Source organism: Halichoerus grypus, chromosome 3, assembly GCF_964656455.1.
Source record: "Halichoerus grypus chromosome 3, mHalGry1.hap1.1, whole genome shotgun sequence".
Lineage (NCBI taxonomy): Eukaryota > Metazoa > Chordata > Mammalia > Carnivora > Phocidae > Halichoerus > Halichoerus grypus.
In genome coordinates this window covers 169,762,366-169,779,603 of record NC_135714.1, presented here as the reverse complement: position 1 = coordinate 169,779,603, position 17,238 = coordinate 169,762,366, and the positions used below count along the sequence as shown (strand labels likewise).

General features: G+C 39.8%; 1 protein-coding gene across 3 annotated transcripts; it reads left to right on the top strand.

Moving 5' to 3' along the window:
* Nucleotides 1-602: 602 nt before the first annotated feature.
* On the top strand, nt 603-13,662 carry VDAC3 (voltage dependent anion channel 3). 3 transcript variants are annotated; one of them, XM_036102326.2, is made up of 9 exons: nt 603-757; nt 3,193-3,261; nt 4,188-4,237; nt 7,110-7,262; nt 8,081-8,133; nt 9,884-10,111; nt 11,446-11,596; nt 12,403-12,460; nt 13,140-13,662. In XM_036102326.2, the coding sequence occupies exons 2-9, from the start codon at nt 3,195-3,197 to the stop codon at nt 13,229-13,231; spliced, it is 852 nt and encodes a 283-aa protein (XP_035958219.1). In that variant the 5' UTR covers nt 603-757; nt 3,193-3,194; the 3' UTR covers nt 13,232-13,662. The 3 variants fall into 3 exon arrangements, with proteins under 3 accessions (XP_035958219.1, XP_035958220.1, XP_077925697.1); XM_078069571.1 differs by lacking the exon at nt 603-757 and adding an exon at nt 1,237-1,255; XM_036102327.2 differs by lacking the exon at nt 4,188-4,237.
* The last annotated feature ends 3,576 nt before the right edge of the window (nt 13,663-17,238 follow it).

The window sequence follows — 17,238 nt, the reverse complement described above, 5'->3', positions numbered from 1 at the left end:
TCTAGCATCTACTGATAATTTTTGCCCGAAACTGGTGGATCCAGAGTGGTGATTTCCTCTTTCTATAATTTCTTCTATATTTACTAGTTGGTATTCTCTAAAGAAGAGCTTTCTCTCCTCCATCTCCTCTCTCCCTTTGAATTATAACCAATCGCTACCTGTGTGATCTTGAATAAGTCACGTCACTTACCCCTGGGGGCCCTGTTTACTCATCCTTAAGATGAGATAACCTAAGGGTCACATTCTTGAATTTTAGTCAGTCGGAGACGAAATTCCCATAAAGATCTGCTCGGCATCTGAACGAAACGTGCCAGTCCACAGCATGCATCAGCTGCGTCCCAGCTCCTCTCCGCCCGCCTCGCCCGCCTCGCCCGCAGCCCCTCCCATAGCAACAGTAACTAGTAACTTCCGGGCGTTCTCGCGAGAGCGAGCCCCTTCAGGGACAGAGGTGTGATCCCCCCAGGCCTCTTCGCCTATGTCAACTCCCGCTCCTGCCACCTGCTCGCCGGGCCCTCTCGCGCACGCGCGCACACGGAGCCAGACAGTTGGGTTCGCTCCAGCTGTTCCTCTCCGCACTCAGATCCGCGGCGCGCGACTCCGGCGCGACACTACGGCGCAAACGCCGTGCGCGGGAGGGGCGGGTAGGGGCGCGCAGGCGCCGCGGGGAGAGTGAGGCCGCGCAGGCGCGGACGGCGTTGGTTTGAAGAAGACCTTCAGCGTTGCTCTGGCGGAACGGAGACAGGCCCTCTGGTTGGAGGTGAGGGCACCCGAGACCGTGAGCCGGGCGGCTGGCGGCCCGGGCGGGCTGGAGTGGGTGGCGGTACGCCACCGAGCAGGGGACCCAACGGGAGGCGGGCCTAACGTAGGGCTTGGAAGGGAGAGAGGAGCCTAACGGGGCGCGGGCCCGGCCGGGCCGCAGAGGGCAGAAGGGACCTTGCTCCCCTGGCCGCCTCAGGTGATGGAGCCGCAACGCCGGCGTGGGGAGCGGCGCTCGGAGCGCCGAGCCTGACCCTCTCCCTTCCTGGTGGGCCCACAGGACTTTCTTTCTAGGCGTCAGCCCAGAAAGGAGGTTGGTTTCTAGGGAAGTTGGATCCTCGAACCCCAAACCCACCCCCACCCCACCGCCCCCAGCTTCCTTTCTGGAAGTGTCCAGTATCAGGGGAGCTCTGTAGCACTCCTTATCGCCAAGGGGAGGATGCTGTACGTGCAACTGAAAAAGGCGAGACGAGGAACAAAAGAGGCTCTTTACGGACAAGTTAGTAATTGTGTAAAGCAGTATTACCTAATTAACCCTTCCCCCTCTGTCTGCATCTAAAGCAACCTCGTACGTTGTGCATGCCAACGAACCAGTGCATTTTGTAGAGCTGATAGAAATATGTGATGATAGCTTTACTCCCGAGGGACATGAAGTCTCTGTGTCTTCTCTGTTTTTTGCTTGATCATACCAGCAGTGCATTACCCATCAGAATCATGGGCCTGAAAAAGTAAGCTTGAAGTAGGCAGAATTGAGATCAGTTAGTAAACTAAACGGGCTACACTTTTGCAAAGTGTCTAGCAGTGGTTTTGAAAAAATAAAGCAAAATGCTAAAAGACTGTCATTAGATGGATGTTTCTAAACAGTTAAGTGTATCTTTTCTCCTGTCAGTAGATGAAAATCCAGACTGTAAAGGCTTAACACTTTTATTTGAATATATAGTGCCTGCCTTTCTGTACCGACCTCCTCAGATTTAGACTTCTGGCAAGTTTCATCAGATACCAGCATCGGTTGAAATAATAAAGAGTAATATCAAATTGCAGTTGGCAATTCTAGAATGGATCATTTGAATGCAGGGAATTGAATTGTAAAAGAATTGCCCTGGAAGTGAACTCTGAAACCCTGGCTTAGGACAAAGTTTTATTATCGTATGAGTCAGTACATTTATACTCACTCTTTCACCTTTACTATACTCTTTCCTCTTTAGATATGTATTTTATGTTATACCCTGCTCTCTTAATATCTATATATATTGTCTATATATCTATATCTATATATATATATATAATGTCTGTCATATTTGACAGGTTTAGGTTAAGGAACAAATTTTAAATGAATTCACAATTAAAAAGTGCATCGTAAGGTGTGTTGTGTTCAGGTGTGATGGTATAGGCAGAAACTTAGCAGAAGGGCAGATTAAGAGCCAGGCTAAATATAAGTAAATATTAGTTTGATTGTGTAGATAGTTCAGGCATAGTAATTGCATGGGATAGCTGGTGCTCTGGATTTTTCTGGTATTGGGCGAATGGGACTGCTTGAGATGGTTCTGCAGTTGGTTAGCCATGGCTGTTGAGGCTGCTGCAGGAAGAGATTTCCCATTATACAAAGAGGGCAGAAGGGTGGTATGTTTATCTGTGTAGATAGAGCTTCTGAGAACTTTAATGTGAGAGCCATATCGGCAGTAGAAAAGCTGTGTGAATACCAAGTAGGTAAGGTGAAAAGTGAAGGCACCTTTGGTTTTTGAAGGCTTTAACTTTAGAGTATACACCAATTTTTGATAAACAGAATTACTGCAGGTAGAATTTATCCTGTTTGTGGCTAATGGGTAAGATTATATAATTTTATTTTTAAAAGAGCTTTGAGAGAGGACATATTCTGGATGAATGCATTCCAATTAGTATGGTAATTCTTATTTTAAGAGCTGAATTTCACAGTGGCAAAAATGTTAACCCTGAAGATTTTTAATGCATCTGTTCTTACAGTTCTTCAAGAACAGTTTTACCTTATCACTTTAGTAGCCCTTGGCTTTATAACAGCCCAAGAAATGTTTTTCCAATGTAAAGCTTGCATATATATATATATATATATATATATATATATATATATTTTTTTTTTTTTTTTTTTTTAGTAAAAAGTCCCAATTTAACAAAGCATCTCCTTCAGCCTGTGAGAAATTTCTTTTCTTTGAAATGCAGTCAGAAAGATGATCTCTGTGAATCCCATGAAAACAACCCTTTTATTATCCAGTATTCTGGAAAGTTCTTTGTAAAGAAGCAGAATGCCTTCTCCTAACTTTGCTTGCATTAGGGTATAAGCATTAATGATGCAAAGGAAGAGAAAACTGTATACCTCTTCTCACAGGACTAAATACGAGGACTGTGGGTGAATAAATACTAAATGGCTGTTTTTATTCCTTTGTCCTTATTTTTCTTTATAAGATATGTGTAACACACCGACTTACTGTGACCTAGGAAAGGCCGCCAAGGATGTCTTCAATAAAGGATATGGTAAGTATGCTACTGTACATTTCCAGTTTGGGGTAAGGGTTAGTGTTGAATGCTTATTACTATCTGCAAGATGCAGTGCTAGTAAAATGAGGTTAACATTAATCTACTTCACAAGATTTAAGGGGATAACTGTCAACAGATTATTAGACTTGACTCTTTAGAGGTAGAGTGCCTGCCTTACAAGCATTAAAAGCAATTATATACATATATGCATGCATATACATTTGCATATTTAATGTTATCTGTAAGATGAAGTAATAGAAATCTGTAATACTTCTGTCTCCTCTGGCTAGCCCTAGCGACAGTTAAAGTGGGGGGTACACTTTTCCTCCTCCAAATAATGGCAATGCGTGAAGACACAACTTTTGACTTCTTTGGAGTAACATATTCTTGATCCCAAATGGACATTTATTTTTGATTTTTAAAACTTAATCTTTTAATTTTTGTGCTATATACATTTGATTTTTCTTTTTTCTTTTTTTTTTAAAGATTTTATTTATTTGACAGAGACACAGAGAGAGGGAGGGAACACAAGCAGGGGGAGTGGGAGAGGGAGTAGCACGCTTCCCACGGAGCAGGGAGCCCGATGCGGGACTCCATCCCAGGACCCTGGGATCATGACCTGAGCCGAAGGCAGATGCTTAACAACTGAGCCACCCAGGCGCCCCTACATTTGATTTTTCTTATTAACTAGTGTAATTATTTAAGTTTATACTTACATAAGCATAATATTTTCTAATTTTTGTTTTTTGAGAGCTTAAAAATTATACTTATTTCATTGTCAGTTTTTAATGGAACTCTCACCTAACGAGGATACTGTGTATTTTCCATATGGAAGGTACATGGACTGTTTTCATAATCTCTAAGTTGTAAAAACTGGAGTGAAAACACATTTTGTACATTACTGTGTTTTTCTGTTTGTCTAGGATTTGGCATGGTTAAAATAGATCTGAAAACCAAGTCCTGTAGTGGAGTGGTGAGTACCCAATATAATTTTAATAGATGTAGCATAATTAACTTAAAGGAACCTATTAAAAAGTTGTTTAGTTCCGTGAGTCTGTACATTTGGCACTGTGCTGTCTTCCTTACAGTTTTGTCATACTCTCAGATTTCAGTGAATATCTTCGCCTTAGCCCTAGACAATCAGGTTGAATTTTGGGGGAGAACAAAGGTTCTCATAATAAGAAGAATAAGAATTCTCCCCCCTCATAATAAGAATATGCTTAGTCTTACTCTCAGGAGATATAAAATATCTGTATTTTTTTGACCCATATCATATGTTTATACTTTCATGAGTATGTATATGGGTACTAAAAACTTTACTTCCATTATAATGGGTTCATGTAAGTTTTATTGCCCTCTTACAAAAACAAATTAATTTTAGTCTATCCCTTCATGATTGATCAAAACAAATGTAGAACTAAAAATGCATGTAAAGGATTAATCTACAGTTTTTATTGGATGTTCATGAAGTCTTTTTTACTGGAAGTTAAGAATATAGTAAAGGCTATAGACATATTTTCAAAGTGTCATTAACCAGAACTTTTATTCAGTAAATCTGGTAAATAGATTAACTTTACATTCACCTCATTCTCTGATTTCTGCTCATTGATAGCATACCTTTTTGGTACTTACCTATTTAAACCAGTGCTAATTTTATTTCCAGATATAATAATTTAATTAGAGGAGCTAAAAGAATGTGGAATTTGTATGATACTTTGTCTCATACTCCTGGTTTGTCATTATCATTTTTTCCCTAGGTTTTTCTAGTGGTAAATAAATATATATGCAGCTACTACTAGGTTGGGCATATTGTTATATGGTTCTGTTAAAATAGAAAAATTATACTAACTTTGAATAGGGTTTCAGAATTTGGTCAAATTAGGTTTATGTTGTAAAAATCATCGGCTAAAATTTTATCTCCCTTCCATGCTGCTGTGGTGTGGGACTATTCATTCAGATGGTAAGAAAAATAGAGCATATTTGTGTGCTTGTTTTTATGGCTGCTTTTGGTCTCTGGTATTGATTTAAGATAAATTTCATCCATTGCTCCAATCAGTTCTTAGATTGCACTTAATATTTTTATCATATGCCATCTGTTTAACAGTAACATTTTTATGGTGGTTTTGTTGCTTACTAGCCTTTCCTGTAGAGCTGTAGATGTTATATGCACGTTATAAATGTATTTTGCACTGTTTGATCTAATGAAGAAGTTAGAGAAAAACTAAAGCAATTGTGAGCCAGTTAAACTTTTTAACTTAGAAAAATTCTGGTCTTTAAGATTTGTACTTCTGATATTTTAGACTTTTGAGAGAGCTTCAAACTAAGAAATGATGGTAACAAGGAAAAAATGTAGACTAAATACACTTTTACTTTAGTTTTGTGTGTGAAGTATTCCTAACACTAAAAATGAGGTTTATCTGTGCTATACTTTCAAGTTTATGAGAGGTATATGTAAAAAATAAAACACTGGATAGTTGGATCTACTAAAAGAAAGCAATGCTCGCATTAAATAATTGTGTGGACTATTAAACATGACTAGCGTTTGTCATTTTGTACTGAGGCCTTACCCTAAAATGTGCAGCATGATACTCTCTTGGAAAACTTCCTGCATGGTGTTGATAAACAGATCATAGTTTCCCAGTTTCATCAGCATGTAGAGCTAGAGGTAAGGAGCAGGCTGTTTGGTAAAGGGAGGATTCATACTGTGGGCAGGGAAACAGAACTGCTCAGGGCTGGCAGCATTTCATGACTGTTGGCAGTAGTTCAGAAATGTTCTCTAAAAACAGGGCCAATCAGAAGGGTTTTTTTTCTTGACAGTTCATAGATTGTCAGTGACAGGTGTTGACTGTTTGCTTCCTTTTAGAGGGAGATCTGTTTCCTATTGCTCATTGTCATATGACTGAAAGAACACCTACCTAGGGAGGAGGATATATTTTAAGGTGTTCATAGTAACTATTTGATAGAAAGCACTTTAAAAGGTAGATGGGGAGAAGGGAGAGAGATAATTTATACCCTTCCATTTTGTTTTGAAAAATGGGTACATACTTTCAAATATTGAGATTGTTTATATCAAAAATTTTACCGATAGTTTTGTGGACCAAAGCAATAAAGTTTTCGTGATCGTGTACTGTACTTAATGCCACTGAACTGCACACTTAAAAATGGTAAATTTTATGTTAGGTGTATTTTACCATAATAAAAATAAAAAAAAATTTTTTTTTAATGTACTGAAGTTCTATTAAAAGAGGGTAGGGCTGGGGCATCTGGGTGGCTCAGTCGGTTAAGCGTCTGCCTTCGCCTCAGGTCATGATCCCCGGGTCCTTGGATTGAGCCCCATGTGGGGCTCCCTGCTCAGTGGGGAGTCTGCTTCTCCCTCCCCCTGCTCTTGCATGCTCATGTACTCCCCTCTCAAATAAATAAATAAAATCTTAAAAAAAACAACAACAACAACAAAAAAGAGGGTAGGGTAGTCCTTTCTAGTGTTTGGGGATTTTTAAGGATTTTAAAATTAATTAATAGCTTGAAAGATATGATAGAGAATGAATAATCTTTTTTCAGGTCATGAAAGTAAAATGTTTATGATTCAATATTTTTGTCTTTTTAGTAAAGGCATTTATTTTCAGTAAAGATATTTCTCTTTTAAAGGAGAGAATTTAAGATTCCCATTTTAGTAAGAGAGGTAGAATAATGGAAAGATCTGAAACTGGTTAAACTTTAGAAATGAGAAAGTAGGAAATACATTGTAACAAACTATTGGTTTCTGATGCATTGAACACTACTTTCTGAGATGAGTATTTTCTGTTTGATGAGTTGATTTTAAAGTAATTATTTTTCTTGCTTATCAGGAATTTTCTACTTCTGGTCATGCTTACACTGATACAGGGAAAGCGTCAGGCAACCTAGAGACCAAATATAAGGTCTGTAACTATGGACTTACCTTCACCCAGAAATGGAACACAGACAATACTCTCGGAACAGAAATCTCTTTGGAGAATAAGGTAAGAGAAGGCATTAGAAGTTATTTGTAGGTTAAATTTATCTTGCAGATAAAATGAACTGTAAACCCCAAATACAGTGTGAACGAGATCTCATAACTTAGATAGTAGCCATATTTTTTCTCTGCCTGTGGCCTTCTTTGATATGTCTTAGATTTCTAGAAAGTAAAACTGTGAGTCCATAATTATCACATTACATCTTTGTTCTGACCAGTTCTGATTGTAACTGAGCCTCCTCTGGGTAAACCAAACTATTCACAGTGAGGTAGTTTGATTTTATTTTGTAATCGTTGCAAAATTGGCTCCATAGAAAAATGTTTTTAAATTCTGTAATGTCTTCAAAGAGAAAAATTTATCAGCAGATATTTGTTAAGTATTTGCTATGTACAGGGCACTGTTTTTTGAGGTCTGTCTACATGCATACTACCATAGATAGTTAACATATATGTGTAGCTGAATAAATTCCTTAGGTTGGTTTGTTAAATGTCAGGTTATCTCATTACAGTAATTTCAAGAGAGTATCAAGATTACCTGGTTGTATTGGAATTTTGTTGTTTTTTTACTGTAATTAATGTTACTGGCTGTGAAAAAATTTGGCCCACACATTTAAACCTGGTTTTTGGTGAGAGAATCTGATGAAACCTGGGGTAAGGAGGGAGGGGAAGGATAAAGATGTAATTTAGTAAGTAACTTAATATTTGGCTTACTTTAATGACTCCTTTTTTTTTCTTGTTAGGAAGTTAGAGAAAACTTTAAATTGGTTTCTTGGGTCAAAAAATTAGAAAATTACTAATTGTTTATTTTAAATCTTTGTTTTTCAGTTGGCTGAAGGGTTGAAACTGACTCTTGATACCATATTTGTACCGAACACAGGGTAATTATCCAAACCCTATTTTCTGAAATGTTTTTGTAGACTGTAGGGAGAGAGCGCTTTAGAGTAGGGAATTCAATGAAAAGTTTACATGCAGGGAGAACTTAGGAGGTTGCTGTTAGGAACACCAGAGAGACCTTGTATGTCTAGTAAAGAGAAAGGAAGATTCCTTTGAAGCAGGGTAAAGTTTTGATTTGAAAATTGAACAGATGAACAAAAATACAAAGCTAGTCCAAAGAGGCATGTGTAGGAAAAGTTCAGGAGCTAGAAGGATTTGAGACTAGGTATTTCTTTTTCTTCTTTCTTTTTTTTTTTTTAAAGATTTTATTTTTAAGTAATCTCCACACCCAGTGTAGGGCTCAGACTCACAACCCAGTGACCAAGAATTGCACGCTCTACCAACTGAGCCAGCCAGGCATTCCAAGACTAGATAATTCTTAAGCTATTCTAAAGATTCATGGATGTGGTATTTTGCTGAGAAGTTAATTTCTTTTCTTTTCTTTTTTTTTTTAAGATTTATTTGAGAGAGAGAGAGCAGGGGGAGGGACAGAGGGAGAGGGGGAAGCCGACTCCCCTCTAAGTGTGGAGGCAGGAGTGGGGCTTTATCCCAGGACTCTGAATCCTGACCTGAGCTGAAATCAAGAGTCGGACGCTCAACTCTCTGAGCCACCCATGTGCCCCTGAGAAGTTAATTTCTTAAGAAAACAGTGTAATCTGGCTGGGGAACACTATAAGCAGTAGTTCTGCTACTGATGTGCTTTCTTAGCCTTTAGAAATCTCCTAACCTCTCCGCTTCAGTTTCTTGTCTAAAAAACGGGGATCATGTTGTTTCCTATCTGCCTCACATGGGTCGGTGCTAGAAAAAGTCAAAGTGTCATTTTTCCTTAGCTGTAACAACGTGTGTCATTCCTGCCACACACTTAGTTATCTTCCAGACAAATATTCTCAGAAGCCTGATTAAATAGGACAAGGATGATTAAGACCAATTTCATGTTTTCAGTACTGTCTTTCAAAAGTGTACACTTCTCTCCCATCCATCTAATGTTGTCCAGGGAGAAAATAGTGACCCTAAGGAAAATAAATATGTTTACCAAAGGACTGTATCCTTTAAAAAAAAAAAAATACACTTCTCTTCATGATAGGTTAATAACTTAGAAGTGAAGTGTGTCAGGTGTTACATTTTGTAGCATTTGGGCATTTATAAAAACATTTAAAGAAATTTGGGTTCTCATGAATAAATACATATTCAGGTTATTAATTTGGTACTGAAATAGCTTATTCCTTTTTATACTTTTGTTCATCCCTCCATGATATTAATCATGAAATATCCTGTCATTTGAACTTACAGTGAAGAAAAGGTAAAAATAGTATATGCATTTCTTTTTTCTTTTTTTTTTAAAGATTTTATTTATTTGAGAGAGAGAGCGCACGAGAGAGAGTACAGTGGCAGGGAAAGCAGACTCCCCGCTGAGCAGGGAGCCCGATGCGGGACTCGATCCCAGGACCCCAGGATCATGACCTGAGCCGAAGGCAAACACTTTACTGACTGAGCCACCCAGGCGCCCCAGTATATGCATTTCTAATCCTAACAAAACTGTATTTGTAGAGTTAAGTCATTTGAAACTTTACTATATGTATGCCATCTACCAAAATCGTATTTACATTGGGGGAGAGAGGGTATCTTACTCTGAAGATTTCTGGACAGTAGTAGAAACTCATGTTGTTTTCATTGTGTTGTTTTTATTTCTAACAGAAAGAAGAGTGGAAAATTGAAGGCCTCTTATAAACGGGATTGTTTCAGTCTTGGCAGTAATGTTGATATAGATTTTTCTGGACCAACCATCTATGGCTGGGCTGTGTTAGCCTTTGAGGGTTGGCTTGCTGGCTATCAGATGAGTTTTGACACAGCCAAATCCAAACTGTCACAGAATAATTTTGCCCTGGGTTATAAGGCTGCAGACTTCCAGCTGCACACTCATGTGTGAGTGTTTATAATTTATTCCGCCTTTAGCACTGGTGCAGTCGCCCGAAAAGATGGTAGCCATTAGCACGTTGAGAAGGTTAGAAATGATCGTACTTGCATTTAATATGCTTTGGTGGACATCCAGCCTCACTGTACTATTTTCTGAGTCAGCAAAACATTGCCAGAGATAAATGCACTTGGCGCATTGTGCTGGGCTCCTGGTAGTTACTGGCCTCTCAGTCTGTGCCCCAAACTTTAGGAAGGTCTAGAATCTGTACAAGAACCGTTGGGATGGAGAGAGCCCGGGCATAGGTTACCTCCTGATAAAAGGAATTCTTTGGAAATATTTCTGCTTCCTCTGGTGCCTTACTCAGCTTGGCAGTATCTGGAAGCCAGTCTGGATCATGAAGAGCAACCACCTAATTGATCTGAGCATCCTGGACCATCCCCAGTGATTCTGCGGAGGTTTTCGGGTACCCTTGGTCACAACCCAGCCACCCTTATTGCATTCAGAAGAAGCAGAAGTCCTCAAAGCAATCCTGGATTCAGTTCTGTAGGCTGCATCTTATTGGTTAAATGAATTTGAACTTTTAAATTATAGTTTATGTCTTGGCCTACTGGGCACTGTTAGTATACCAGAAAAAAAAGGCAAAGGAAGAACTCTGTGTTTTCGAAGTGTTGTAGATTGCTCTCTACTAGACATTCCAGTTCAATGTAATGCCTGAAATAAAGTCAAGCAGTGGCCTAGACAGTGGCATTAAAATCGATGAAACAGTATGATCAGGAAAACCATGAAAACTCAGGGACTCTTAAGTTCTGGGACGCTTTGAAGCAATAATTTAGGCACTTCTCTAGAGCAGTACACCCTAGGTATTGTGGGGGTGGTGCTTTCTGACTCTAGGGTCGTTTCAAATGAGGTCCAGGATTGGCTTTTTTCTTGTACTGCTGTATTTTTTGTTTTGCAGAAATCTTTATTGAACTATACTTTTAGGGTTCTAAATTCTTTGAACATCTCAAAGACATAGTTCATATTTACCTGAGGTATCTGCCATTGTGCATAACTGAATTATGTCTAAGAAATTTACATTGTGGGGAGCTGAGTAAATGAATCAAATGTTAATTACATTTTAATTAGCCAGTTATAAATTACATAACTGGATTTAGTTCCTTGTTTTGTTTGGTAGTCATTTATACTAGAAGTTTGCTGAAATAGATAGTTGCAAAATGAGATCCTTGTTTAAACAGTCTTAGAATTTGTTTCCATAAGAGTGGTACAAACTAGGTATTTAATTTGTTTCCATAAGAGTGGTACAAACTAGGTATTTATGACTTTTCTTGTACCATGAAAATAGGAATGATGGCACTGAATTTGGAGGGTCTATCTACCAGAAGGTTAACGAGAAGATTGAAACGTCAATAAACCTTGCTTGGACGGCTGGCAGTAACAATACCCGTTTTGGCATCGCTGCTAAATACAAGCTGGATTGTAGAACTTCTCTATCTGTAAGAATGTGCTACAAGATTGGGTTTCAACTAAGTTGTAAATGAATGTTGTGATTTGGTTGTTGTGTGCATGTTCTTTATTAACTTTAGTGAGGTGGTCATTGTGTAGTGAAAAGAGTATTGTACTTCAAGTCCTGGAACATGGATTCTAGTCCGAGTTCCTCCTATATTTGGCTGTTGTCTGACCTTCTGGAGTCATTTTATCTCTTTGGCCTCAAAATTTTCTTATCTGTAAATTCATGGGATTTGATTACTATTCCTGTTGCTATTAATAATTTTTATTAATAATGACACTAATTGAGCTCTTAAATTTCAGGTACTGTGCTAAGGGCTTAATGTGTAGTATCTCATTTAATCCTCCCAACTACTCCATGTGGTGAGTAGTATCCTCATGCCCATTTTATAGATGAGGGAACTGAGACTTGGAGAGGTCAGGTAACTTGCCCAAAGTCTTGGAATCCAGATCTTCTCTCACCAGAGTTCATGTTCTAACCACTGTCAGAGGTTGTAAACTGACATCTCAAAAAATTCAGTACACCAGGGGTATTTGGATGCACAGTGTTTTAAAAATTTTGCTTGAGCCCTTTAAGCATGCATTCTCGAGGACCCTCCTATCCATACTACCAGTCCTATTAACTGAAGAGACTTACCTTTTTACAATTAAATTTTCAGTTTTGGTAGTTCTAGATTGGCCTGAAGTTGCTTTAGTTTTGGAAATCTGATGCATGAAATTGTGGTTGTACTGGACTTACATATTATGAAGTTGATTGTTTTCTAACTGTTTCTATTTCATCTCTTAACCTTAGGCTAAAGTAAATAATGCCAGCCTGATTGGACTGGGTTATACTCAGACACTTCGACCTGGTGAGTAAAGGAATTAATAACAATGGGCGTGGGTAGGAGGTAATGGAGGAATAATGAAAATAACCTATAAAACCTACAACCAGGTGGCGCCTGGGTGGCTCAGTCGTTGAACGTCTGCCTTCGGCTCAGGTCATGATCCCAGGGTCCTGGGATCGAGCCCCACATCGGGGTTCCTGCTCCGCGGGAAGCCTGCTTCTCCCTCTCCCACTCCCTCTGCTTGTGTTCCCTCTCTCGCTGTGTCTCTCTCTGTCAAATAAATAAACAAAATCTTTAAAAAACAAAAACAAAAACAAAAAACCTACAACCAACTGCAGGTCAATTCAGACCATTTTGTCACAGTTGTTCATACAAAGTAAAACAGATCAAGTGCTTTTGCTTAAAAAGTATTTATATATTTCTTACTAGAATTTGGTCACTCTGGCTTGTGAGTTTGGTTGGTCACTCATTATTCTTAACCCTGAACTCCAGATGAAGTTTGCTGTGATTATGCTTTGCTCATTGCAGATCAGATGATTATAGATAACCCTGTGTTGACTTAGTCGTACCTGAATGCTTGTAACTCTTACACCCAGCTGTAATCTGTGCCCTTGACTCCGTCCATTGTTTCTATAAAATGAAATAGATCCTCATCTGATTATAATACTTGTTATGAGTGATTGTGGTGTTTTCTTCTTCCTAGGTGTCAAACTGACCCTATCAGCTTTAATCGACGGAAAGAACTTCAATGCAGGAGGTCACAAGGTTGGGTTGGGATTTGAACTAGAAGCTTAATGTGGTTTTGAGTAAAGCATCCGATTTGTCCCTGGAGGTGAAGAGAACCCACTATGTTTTGGCCTTAAAATTCTGTGAAATTTCAAAAGTGTGAACTTTTTATTCTTCCAAAGAATTGTAATCCTCCCCACACTGAAGTCTAGAGATCGCAAGTCCATCCTAAGGGAGGTACTTGAAGGCATGCCTGGAAGTTGTCATGTTTGTGCCACATTTCAGTTGAGTTCCGCAGTGTTATTTTAAATGTGTTCCTCAGCGACAATGTAGTGTCACGTTACAAAGGAAATGACCCGATCCTCCAGTTTGTACATCACGTCCTGCATGTCCCACACCACTTTTTCATGACCTTTTAATATATTGGTCTCTGTGCTGTAGTGGAATCTTTGGTTTTGCATCAGAGTAAAATAAAATAAACCTATCACATTTGGAACATATTCGCTCATCTGACTTGCTAGTGGTGGTTTTCTTATATTTGGTGTGATTGGTTTTGTTTTGAAAAATACTCTCCTCAGTGGTGGGTGGGATTTGTATCTAAAGTGGTATGTGCTCTTGCTTGTCCCTTCCACTCTTGTTTATCACTCTGACTGCTCTTCTGCACTCAGGTCAAGGAGTGAAACCGTGAGTTGTGTCCCACTGGGCAGAGGTACATCTTTTGGGGTGCTTGCTTCCTATTGCACTGTGGTAGAGCAGGATCATATTGGTAGTTGTGTGAGTGGCTGGGAAAGAGTGGGGGGGAGGGGAGTGGAAGAGTACGGTTGGGGAAATGCTGTGGGGAAGAGATTGGTAGGAGGAGGCCAGCGCTGGAGGAGGCCCATCTGTGGCTCCCCTCAGGGCCTCAGGAAAGTGTTTTCGAGTACTGGATTTAGAGAAATGATAACCAAAGAATGGAGATCTCGGCTTAGAAAAGAAATGAGTAGGCTGTAATACCTTCAGGGCTTACTGGTAAATATCTTCCTTTTTAAAAATAGAACTTTTTGAAATGTTTTTCTAAGAACAATATATGCTGGTTGCAACAAATTCAGACACAAAAAAAGAGTGAAAATTCCCATTCCTTTCTCCAGTCCCTCTTTCTACTATCTCTAGCAGTTTGATGTATATCCTTGCAAATATTTTTCAGTGTCTTTAGAGATTACATAAATATCTTTATAAAATGTGAAAATCACATCTTGTTTTGCAATATACTTTTTTTTTGCTTCTGTCATTCAGGTCATCAAGGAGGGTCCATCAGATTCAGTGGGATGCAATATACTTTTATTTTTATTTTTTTAAAGATTTTTAAGTCACTTCTATACCCAACATGGGGCTTGAACTTACAACCCTGAGATCAAGAGTCACATGCTCCAGCCAACTGAGCCAGCCAGGCGCCCTGCTATACATGTTTAAATTTGACATGTCGCAGTCTTCTTTCTGTTTGTTCATATAGATCTGCCTCACATTTTTTTATTCTACTTGACTTATAAAGGTGATATTAACTGTTCTTTTTACTGTATTGCGTTTTTTGCTTTATAAACAACGCTGCATTGAATATCTTTGTCCACTTCTGTAAATATTTCCAGAGCAGTGTTGCCCAGTAGATCTTTCTCTGATGATGAAATTGATCTGTCTGCATTGCCTCTAACGGTAGCCACTAGACACATGTGGCCAGTGAGCACTTGAAATGTAACTAGGGCAATGGAAGAACTCAAAGAAAAAATTTTTTTTAAAGTAATCTCTACACCCAACAAGGGGCTTGAACTCACAACCCCAAGATCGAGAGTCATACACTCTACCAACCAAGCCAGTTGGGAGCTCTGGAAGAACTCAATTTTTAATTCTATTTCATTTTAATTTAAGAGATCGCTAAATCATAAGGCATGTGCATTTGATAAGTAGTACAAAATTGTCCTTCAGAAATTTTATACCAAGTTATATTTCTGCCATTGGTGGTCAAGAGTGCCCATTTTCTACATCCTCAATAGCTTTGAATGTCCTCAAACTTCAAAATTCTTACCAGTCTTAGAAATGAAAAACGGTATCTTATTTTAATTTGTATTTTCCTAATTGCCGGTGAGATGGAGCTGTTTTCATGTATTTACTGATCATTTATAATTCTCTGATTTGCCTGTCCAGATTCTTGCTCAGTTTCCAAATGAGTCATCTTAAAAACAACTAGAGACGATGGTTGCTGTTTGAAAGATGTTAGTGCTGCAAGATATTTCCCCCACCACCACCAAAGATTATCTTTACTAGCACCCAGATTCCAACCACCACTCTTTATGTTGGAAAAGATCTGTGATACCAACCACACGATGTAATTTGATTCTCTCATTATCTTTGTGGGTTGAACCACCATTATGGGAGCTAAAGTACCACAGGAAAGGAACAGGGAGTGCGAGGAGTACACAACAAGTTCCTTCTGTCCTGCTGACCTCTGTGGCTAGTTGCCCGTTACCGGCAGAAGCTCGTCCGCAGCCCGAGCGCTGGTGGGGCGCTGGGGCGGGCGGGCCAGTGCTGCACATGCGCGCTCTTCTGTGGTGTGCAACTCGGAGCAGAGAGACGGGCACGCTTCTGGAGCTTCTGGAGCGGTCACCGTGCAGGACGTAATCTTCATCCTCGTAGCAGTAACCGCAGACATCTTGGAGTCTGGTAGTCCAGGAAGGAAAGCCATGCGAGGTGTTCTAGGGTAGAGCAGTGCGTGGTGCTTGCTCATAGTGGGAATTCTCAGTAGCTCCCTCTCTCCACCGTTAAATGCACACAAGCACCTCTCTGCCCCCACCCCCCAGCTTTCTCCTCATTTTCCCTCTTCACCCTCTCCTTCCCCTCCCCCCCAATTAGCCTACAACTCCTAGGGTAATCATTTGATTTTATTTACATTTTAAATGGACTCGTTCAGGACACTGCCAGGATCGTCAGTGTTGCCTTTTGAGCCTGACTCTCAAGGTAACTTATTTTGGCCTCAACCATACAGCCTGTAAGCTTTGCACCTGGGAACAGAGAACCGATATTCCAGTTATATGTATTTAATGTCAGGGGGTTCTTGGATTCAGTGACTCTGCTCTTAGGAACTTGCCTTAAGGAAATCAGCAGACATGCTCATTGCGGTGTTCTTAATCAGAGAGAAAATGTGTCACAGGGCCACGTGTGTAAGGGGCGTAACCGGCTACATGCTGGTATGTGGATTTATCAAATGGCACGTTATTCAGCCATTAAAAATCATGTTTTTGAAGAATAACCATTGAGAATTGTTCACAATATGTTAAATAGAAAAAGCAAAGAATTAATCTCAATTTTATTTTTTTTGAAAAGTAGATGTTGGGGCGCCTGGGTGGCTCAGTTGGTTAAGTGTCTGACTCTTGGTTTTGGCTCAGGTCGTGATCTCAGGGTGGGGAGATGGAGCCCCATGTGGGGCTCTGTACTTCGTGCGGAGTCTACTGGAGATTCTCTCTCCCCCTCTGCCCCCCCCGCCCCCACTCATGCTCTCAAATAAATCTTTAAAAAAAAGTATATGTGGAAATAGAAAAAAGTCCAAAATATTAATATTCATTATTTCAGGAAGTTGGAATCATGAATAATTTTTATTGATTTTATACTTTACTATATTTTTCTGGTTTTCTAAAGTGAATTTATTTCTGTCATTAGGGAAATACTCTTCTAATTCACATTGTTTGAAAAGGCAGGCAGCCCCCCCATAGCAGCACAGCGGGTGGCACGTCTAATGGGTGGTCAGTGTGTGTGCAGCTCAGCAGGTGGTGTGCTTCCTGGTCTCGGGACAGGGAGCCCCAAGGCACCGGCCGAGGCAAGAAACACCAGGGGCGGGGCGGGGCGGGGGGCATGGGTTAGCCCGGTGATGGGTATTAAGGAGGGCGCGTACTGCATGGAGCACTGGGTGCTATATGCAAACAATGAATCATGGAACACTACATCAGAAACTAATGATGTATGGTGACTAACATAATAAAAAAAAAAAAACACCAGGGGCTCCTACCACCCTTAGGAGAGTTACCCAAATAGATCAAAGTACTAGTGTTTCT

What these genes read in the sequence shown, in the direction of transcription:
- VDAC3 (XM_036102326.2), top strand. Translation starts at nt 3,195, where the DNA reads ATGTGTAACACACCGACTTACTGTGACCTAGGAAAGGCCGCCAAGGAT. An exon ending in TGTCTTCAATAAAGGATATG is followed by an intron (nt 3,262 to 4,187) that starts GTAAGTATGCTA and finishes CTGTTTGTCTAG; the next exon opens with GATTTGGCATGGTTAAAATA. An exon ending in TACTCAGACACTTCGACCTG is followed by an intron (nt 12,461 to 13,139) that starts GTGAGTAAAGGA and finishes TCTTCTTCCTAG; the next exon opens with GTGTCAAACTGACCCTATCA.